The sequence below is a fragment of the Orycteropus afer genome, unplaced genomic scaffold (genome assembly GCF_000298275.1).
Source record: "Orycteropus afer afer isolate SDZICR_OR568_19922 unplaced genomic scaffold, OryAfe1.0 scaffold00033, whole genome shotgun sequence".
Lineage (NCBI taxonomy): Eukaryota > Metazoa > Chordata > Mammalia > Tubulidentata > Orycteropodidae > Orycteropus > Orycteropus afer.
The window spans coordinates 11275431-11284804 of NW_006921620.1; the positions used below are offsets into that span (position 1 = coordinate 11275431).

Sequence of the window (9374 nt, forward strand, 5' to 3'; positions counted from 1 at the left end):
GCCAGCCGTCTGGTTAGCAGGCAAGTGTGTTAGCCATTATGCTACCAGAGCTCCCAATATCCAAAATAATTTCCTAGCTTACATGCTTCAAAGTGTGTTTCATTAACATTTAAAAGTGAGATGTTACAAAAATGTCTTTAAGTGTTATACAAGGGTAGCATTTTATAACTGTACTTTTCACTTCTTCCTCATCTTTTCCTCCAAAACCAAGTGACAAAAAGTAATGAAAATTGGATTACCAATCCCAAGATACCATTGTAAATGCTGATGTCTTATTAAGTTCACTACAAAATTTCAGTTGTTGCCTTTTCATGAGAAACTAAAATGTTTCTCAGGATTTGTAGGTCAGAACCAGTCTACAACAACACAATTCTAATCATTTATTAGATTAGTTAATGTTTTTCTGATTAACTGTATCCTTATCTAGCAGAAGTTTATTTTGCTGGGGGTTCATACACATCATTTTGCCTGAAATAGTCCTGGTTTGTGCCTATTGCACAAGAATAATTATGAATAATGTCTGCTGTCAGCATCCAAAATACCTTTATCATTTGACAATCTTAGTTACGAAACAATCAGCACAACACCCAGTTACAGTACATTGATTCTCATATTTCAGTTTCTGTAAAATTACTCATTTCTTTTTTCTTTTATAATTGGTTTCAATTTAGGATTTGCACTTTTCATTCTCTTCACTTTTTTATCTGGTAGATGGAGTCTACCATAGAAATACATTATTTAGAGAAGAAATGCAAAGCTCTATTGTTCATTAGGATACACATTTTATATTCTTCTTAAATATGCTTTTAAAAGGGGAAAGTTTTAAGATTTTTATGGGAATCTAATAAGATAAAGATATGGTAGAAGTAATATTTGTTCTATTTAAAAAAGCCATAATCTAACTTGAGTGAGCATGTTACTTCACATGCAATTCTTCTAATTGTTTATTTAATGTTTAAACAAAATATTAATGTTGATAAAATTTAAGTAACTATTAAATGTACTTGAATGTAATTTCATAATACCTGTTTGAATTGCATACGTGTACACTTTTCTTAGATTGAATTGTGTCTACTCTCAATAAAATATATAAACAAATGCTCATAACCCACTAGAATAATATTCTATTTCTTTCATCCTTAAAAACAACCTTATTTTCATAGTATAAAGGCCTATTGAGGACAAATACATTCCTCAAGAAAAATCTTCAAGAATAAAAGCACACTGAAATATACCATAATATTATAGTAATTAAGATAGTTTGTATCGATACACACATACACAAATAAGTCAATGTAATAGGAGAAAAAGTCTCTCCACCAAAAATATCCATATATAGGAACTTGCTATATGAAATGAGATGCATTATAAATCAGTCTGGAAATTACAGACCCTACAATAAATGGCATTAGGTTAACTGGCTTTCCATATTAAGCACACACACAGAATACACATGTAGAATATGTACTTTACATAATGAGAATCCTCTATCACAATAAATATCAAAGATTGGGCAAAAAACAGGTAACTCAAAGATGAGAATGCTGAGTGACCAATAAACGTAAGAAAATGTTTTGAAATTTCAAAATTCATTGGAGAATTCCAATTAATACAACAATTATGAACTATTTTTCAGGAAACATAAAATATAGACCAGTTTTAACAATTAATCAGATAATTTGACAGGAAAAGGTAGGATGAAGGCCTTCAGATTTATCTGTAATATATATTTAATAAAAGCAAATAAAACAAAAACAATTTTTCTGAATTGCATGGAAGAAGTTTTACAGTAGAACAAGTAGTATAAACCAGTGAGACAAGAAATGGTTAATATCAAATGACAGGTGACATTATAAAAGGAAAAAAAAACCTGTTGAGAGATACTTTAAAGAAAAATCTAAAGATTAATTCTATTTTTATTGAGTTACCTGATTTAATCTGGAACTTAATTTTAATTCTTAAAAATATTTAAAAATATTTTTAATAAAGTGTCAAGAAGTGTCCACTGTACAAAAACAGTATATTTATTAGGCAATAAATCATCTAATAAAATTCACCATATTTTTGCACAAATAACATACACACATAGCACGCATAGGAAACTACACAAAAGGGTTTCGCAGTTTGTAAAATGAACTGCATAATGTATGCATTATGTGTATAAAATTATGGTATTGAGAAAAGCAAATAATATATTTAGATGCCATTTTTAAAATCTAATATATGCTTAAAAGTATAGAATTCAGATAGTAATTTTAAGTAGCAATCCCCTCTCATTCATTTTAGCATTTAAAGTCAACTTTAGAACCTTAAATTTAAATTTAATTTTTCTAATTAAACACTTTAAATACTAGTAAAAGGGAGTGGATTTTACTGGTAGCATAGTGCCTAAGGCACTTGACTGTTAAGCAGAAGGCTGGCGGTTCAAATCCACCAGCCACTCCTCGGAAGGAAGGTTGGGCAATCTACTTCCGTACAGATACTGCCTCGGCAACCCAAGGAGGGGTCGGTATGAGTCAGGGCTGACTCGATGGCACATAACAACAAACAACAATATTCTGTTTAAAATTATTTGTTTCAAACTTTAGGCAATAGGTACAAAGACACATTGTCATCTCATTCTCTTTTCAAACAATTCATTAATTAAATATATAAGACAATAAAAGTCCTGTTTGTGTGTTAACTGTGGCAAATATATGATTTTCTAAAGATTTAATTAAATAGTCAAACACATTTCAAAATAAAATGTTTAAGGCCTAAGTTTGTACTTAAAAATTTAAAAACTCTCATAAGACAGATAGCAAAATCCACACCAAAGTATTATTTCCAGGTCATTTTATTGAAGTAATATTGTTATTGTTACACCTAACCAAACTAGGGAAAACTGTCCCCTCTACAAAGTCAGACTTCTAGCATTTTTGTCCCAGAGATACACAAAAGTGTCTGAAACATTGTCATTGCACCGCAGATGTCAAAAAAGCAAAGAGTTGAACAGTAAGGACAACATAGGATTCCGTCCTAGAGTTCCTCCAAATCACTGTCCAAATGAAGGCAAAGGCATGGGCCTTATATTATTATTAACCTTATTATTAATTATTATTGTTATTAATTAACAATAATATATTATTATTAACCTTATTAACCAATAATGGCAAACTTATTAACCAAAAAAAATGGTATTTTAAAATTCACTTATAAGTTATAGAAAAATCAACTTAGAAAAATTGCACACTAGTCTACTCTCCTAACCTTTGTATAATTTGGTTGAAAAATAGATTTCTATTCCTTTAAAGGTCAAAAATCAATCACTGTTTTATCAAACAATCCAAAAATAAAATTATCTGCATCAAGTTGCACTTTGCCTTAAATACTCACGGCAATTCTAGTTTGAGAAAATAGTAACATTTTGCACTTTGCACAACACTGACTGTCAATTAATATGCATCTCATGTTTGGCTTATCTTCATAAGAACTTTGAGATTTGGGTAAATTTGGGTAAAGCACACCCAGGGAATATAAAAGACTTTCTAAAAAGAGTCACCCTAAATAATCAACCTGGGGGGAAAAAATGTTTTTCTAAGTAGTTCGAGTAGGAGATTATCATTTATGATTTGATAGATAAACACCCACTTCTGACTTACGAAAGATCTTATTAACTGTCATTTTGCATTTAAGACAATAGTAAAAATATAGACTACATGACTATTTTGCTCATTAATGACATGCTTATGGCAGTAATAAATGCCAGGTTGTGAAACAAGAAAAACGCTGACTGTGATGTTTAAGGTTATGTGTCAACTTGGCTGAGCCATGATTCTCAGTGGCGTAACAATGATGTAACGATGTAAATTGGCAGTTATGTAATGACGAAATTTAGCAGTTCTGTAAGAATGTAGTCATCCTCCATCTTGTTACCTGAGGTGGTGACTCTTAATTTTTGCATAACGCCAATTTTTGCATAATGACCTGGTATTTGGAAACTTTTCATGTTGATCGGTGAGGAAAAAGCATATTTGAAGCCACAGTTATCCAAACTGTAATTGGAATGGAAAAGAAAGATACATTCCCACACTATAACTTAGTTCACTTAGAATGCATTTATTGCAGTCCTATTCTACGCATTGGTCATGCTTTCAGAAAAGGAGAAGGATATCATGCTTGGTGAAGCAGAAGGTCAGTGAAAAAGGGGAAGGCCCTCAACAAGATGGATTGACACAGTGGCTGCTACAGTGGGCTGAAGCACAGCAAGGATTGTGAGGATGGCGCAGGACTGGGCAGTATATTGTTCTATTGTACACAGGGTTGCTGTGAGTAGGAACTGACTCGACAGTACCTGACAATAGTCTATGTATCACTCCTCATTACGGGATCCTCATGGAAAGTCCCAAGTGTGGCCACCCTCTATTTCAGTAGGTTCCTAGTATATTCTATTCAGCAGTTAAGGTACATTTGAAGCACTGCCTTAAATATGTACATAGACTCTGGTTTGGAAGGGGTGGTACGAATTTCATAAAAACCAAGTGAATGTTTCCAGAGGGATGATTTCCATTCTCTCTCTCTGTCTCTCTCTCTCTCCCTGAAGTTCAGGTCACTGACAAATTAATATTTTAACTAATTTAGTTTTGAAATGTTGTGTTAGTTCATATATATATTGTGTGCCCTTTCACTTATTCCATGTTGCAGAAGTTTGCCCTGGTTTAATGAAGAGGTGCTGGGTCCCCAAAGAAAAATAGGGAGGAATTCAAGTGAAACTTCTCAATCAACTAAGGATTTTCTCAGGTTGTAAAAATCATACTTTGCACTAGGGAGGTAAGCCTAATGCAATTTTGAATTTGGTAAGAAAAGAAATTAAATCCAAGAATTTATTGCAACAACTCACAAACTCAGATTTTCTCATTCCCAAGAGCCCTTCCTTAGAATTAATGTGTCAGAGAGCAAGAAGACAATACCCTAATTTATTAACAAAAGCAAAGTGAGACTTAAGCTTGAGAGGTATTATAAGACGGGTCCTAAAAGGAAAAGAGTGCATGTGTTTAAGTTGAAAAAACCTCATAGTTAAGTCATTAACTAAAAATCTAGTGTTGACAGGTATTTCATTTAGGCTTCTAGCCATCTGATCCCTAAGGATCACAAAATCTTACTGTAGCCTCCATATAAGCTGATCATTTAAATGATGCATGAGAATTGACCTGGTAATTGATCTCAAATAGGTGACCCCAGAGAGTACAAGGATGGTCTAGCAAATCAAAGTCACTTACAAAGGATTCACAAAAGGGAAAGTCATGACCAAAAGTTATGGAATAAACTGTGAAAACATCCTTTCATATTTTTCACTATAAATTTATACCCAAATAAGAGATCTATCTATTTCCATAAGTCCACAAAATCCAACAATTTTGGGGGTAAAAAAAAAAACTTATTAAGTTTCAGGATTTTAAAAAATTCTTTAGCTTCAATTACGAAAAAAATATTCCAAAAATACTGATTATTTATTTTTTTCAATCTATAAAGATTAAATAGAGTTACAGGGAAAATAATGAATTAAGCAAGACAGACTTTTTACAATGGGGTCTCCTCGCCACTCTCCAATGTAAAGTTAATAAAAAAGTTGTATTTTCAGATCCTTTAAAATGTATAACTTTGGGTCAAAGTATTTAAATAACTTTCTAGGGCTGCAACTAATATGACATACGGCTTTATACAACTTCATTTCTGCATCCAAGTAGTTGAATAAAATAGTGCTTATTGCATAAAACACTTACACATTAGCTGTATACCACACTAAAAATGTTGGCTACCAACAAAGTACCAGGGATTAAAATTACTTCAAAATCTTTGTGCTTAAGGGAGGAGGGGATTAAAAACAAGAAAACAAAAGCATGCGTATATCTTCATACCTCAGTAGCAAACTGCTGCAATCCTCCAATATTAATTGGTCCCTCTTCAGAAGCATATAAATTGCATCCTCCTACACAAAGATCAGAGGTTGGACATACCATTCCACAAGTCAGACCAAGTGGGTTGTCAGAAAAAATCATCTTAGCAGCTCCATAGTAGTTCTGCATAAATAAAGTAAAATTTTGTTATTTAAGATTATTTTAACATTCAAATTATGACCAACATTATTATTCTTTCTAATAAGTAACTATATTGGCGATCCATATACACACACACACACACACACATACACACACTGCTGTGGAGTCAGATCCAACTCATAGTGACCTAACCTTGGGTTTCCGAGGCAGTATTACTACAGAAGTAGATTGTCCATCGTTCCTTCTGAGGAGTGGCTGGTGGGTTTGAACCACCAGCCTTCTGGTTAGCAGTCAAATCCCTTAGGCACTACGCCACCAGAGCCCCTTATATATCTATATCTATATCTACATCTACATCTACACCTACACCTACACCTACATCTACATCTATATTTATATCTATATATCTATCGTCTTTTGGTTAGCAGTGAAATGCCTTAGGCACTATGCCACCAGAACTCCCATGTAGATAGACAGATATGTTGTTGTTGTTGTTACATGCTGTCGAGTTGTCTCAGATAGATATGTTGTTGTTGTTATGTGCCATCGAGTCGGACCTGACTCATAGTGACCCCTCCTTAGATTGCCGAGGCGGTATCAACTATGAAAATAGATTGCCCAAACTTCCTTCCAAGGAGTGACTGGTGGATTTGAACCTCCAGCCTCTGGTTAGCAGTCAAGTGCCTTAGGGACTATGCTAGCAGACCTCACAGATAGATATAGTTATATCTAAATATATAGCTGCATCTATCTATATATAGATACATAGAGACAGATATCTATAATATACAAGATACATAGGCTACAATACTCCTTACCATCAGGAACAATCAAATAATACTTAGCAAAACACCTAATACCTATTATATAGGAAGTATGCAATATATGGTACACTAATAAATGAACAATTAATTTTAGAAAACTGAATTGTAACATACAGATGTTCTACAGGATGCAGACCAAGATCATTATTCAGGCATTCCTAGAACAGACTTCCACAATTTTCGTTCTCATTTCCTTTCCCACATTTAACTATTACAGAATAGCTTAGAAATTCCTCTAATGTGTTGTTTTGTGCCTTTGTTCAAGCTGTTTCATGTCTCTGCCTAAAAGTGTTTCTACCTGATTTCACACTTCTTCCCAAAATCTTCTGGGGTGGAATCAAAGAGCAAAAGATACTTGTTGCCAAAGTAGCCTAACCAAGCAATTTTCTCTCGCCAAAATACCCAACAGACACAGTTTTTTCCTGGGTAATAATTCCTTTTCATCCCTGAAGACTTTCTCAGCTCAAATAATATTTTTAGGAAACTATTCCAGGACTTTGCACACTGACGTTATTTATTATTGGACTGTTTCTTCTACTACATAGTATACATAGTAGACATCATGTAGGCAAGGACTCTGGCTCACTGCCTTTGTAGCTCTAGAATTTAGGATGATTTCCAGCCTATGGGGTAAATGATGATTTTGTAAAACTGAACTTTTGGAGACCAGGAAAGCAGAGCTTTACCAAAATGCTTTTAATGCTATTTAGAGTTATTAGTGCCCTGAAAAAAACCACACACACACACACACACACACGTATATACATAACATTTAATCTTCCTGGCTCCAATATGATGGTGTTACGTTTAAGAACATGCTTTTTCATTCTAAGTTGACGAAGCAACTTTCATTGACTAAAAAGAAAGACAAACAGATTTTATATCATGACTCAGTTCATAACACAAGTTATTGTTGTCAGTTGCTATTGAGTCAGCTTCTACACATGATGAACTTAAGTATAACAGAACAAAACCTTGCCCAGTCCTGTGGCATCTTCCTGATCTTTGGTATGTTTTAGTCTATTGTCATGGATATTGTGTCAATTTCTCATTAAGAGTGTGCAGAGGTCAAAAACAAACTGCATGATACAATACTAACCTTACTGTAGACAACTCAACCTGACTCTACTCATTTCATTTTCAAAAAACAAAGTGGTCAGCTGATCCAAGTAATTAATATCATGTGCTTGAAATTGGAAAATCACTGTCCTACACTACTTCACTAGATGATCACTGAGCCTGTCTTGCCCCTGTCCTCCACTAGGATTCTGGAGTTGAGCTTTTGGAAATGGATTACCTAATATTTTTTTGCTCTTCATAAGATTATAACATGATTGCATAGTTTTCCAGAATCAAAATCTTTCTTTCATTTCACTCATATTTTAGTTTCTTAATCCCAAATAGCTCCTAAATCCTAAAGCTTACCAAGACCTAATGGACTTCTATCTCTGATCCCTAGCACATCGATGTCTGTATCCATCAGCATCTAAAAATATTCTACCTTTAGAAACAGTTGGGTTCTTCGAGAAATACTATGCTGATCCCCTCAGGGTCATTCGGGTCACCTGGGTTTCACTCCACTAGCATCCAAATTTTATCTGTTCTCTCTGTCTCTCACTGCTATCAACTTGTATCTTTTAAAATAAATAATTAAGATTTCAATGTATATTTATTTTGAATTGCCCACATTTTTACTCTATTTTGCCTTCTAGTTAGCATGTTAACAGTAATGAATATAATCAACACAGATGATATTTGTAAAATATTTCATATAATCCTTCAAATTGCCATTTCAGGAGGATTAGTATTTTATCCACACTTTACAGATGGGAAACCTTAGAACAGTTGACCAAATTGTGTAAGTACATACAGCTAGTTAAAAGGAGAGACAAAATTTTGGTTCTCAACTAGTTTAACTTTTGTGTTGCTAATAGCTTAGCATTTTTCATAGAATCTTATCTTTAATAACATTAGATAGATTTTTGGGCAAGTCTTTAAATCTAGCTTACTTCCATGGCATTATTTCTATGTGGAAATACACATAGAAATCTACTCATTTTGTTAACAGCCTTTGGAATTCAACTCATTCATAAATTGAACAACTAAATCCTTACTATTGAATAAAGACTGGAAAGTAACTGAAATATTTGGGGTTACTTTTTCCCATAAACAAAAGTAAGGGTTGAACCTGACCAGTACTCCTCAAACTGCGTAACACATCAACAACAAGGAATAGCCTCAGAAACTGTCACAGCCACGGGGAGCCTAAGCAAACAATGACACCTAATATAATATGGCCTCCTGGATAGGATCCTTGAACAGAAAAAGAGTATTAGGTAAAAACTAAGGAAATATGAATAAACTATGGACTTTAGTTAATGATAATAAATATGTTGTTGTTGTTGTTGTTTGCCGTCGAGTTGGCCCCGACTCATAGCGACCCCTCCTTGGGTTTCCGAGGCAGTATCACTACGGAAGTAGGATTGCCCAACCTTCCTTCCGAGGAGTGGCT

General features: G+C 33.8%; 1 protein-coding gene across 1 annotated transcript in view; it reads right to left on the reverse strand.

Moving 5' to 3' along the window:
- DPYD (dihydropyrimidine dehydrogenase) overlaps nucleotides 1-9374 on the reverse strand; it is a 1117863-nt gene that overhangs the window by 862355 nt on the left and 246134 nt on the right. Inside the window, exon 4 of the mRNA XM_007936128.1 lies at nucleotides 5898-6059. Coding sequence (XP_007934319.1) covers nucleotides 5898-6059 — 162 coding nt within the window. The remainder of the gene's footprint in view (nucleotides 1-5897; nucleotides 6060-9374) is intronic.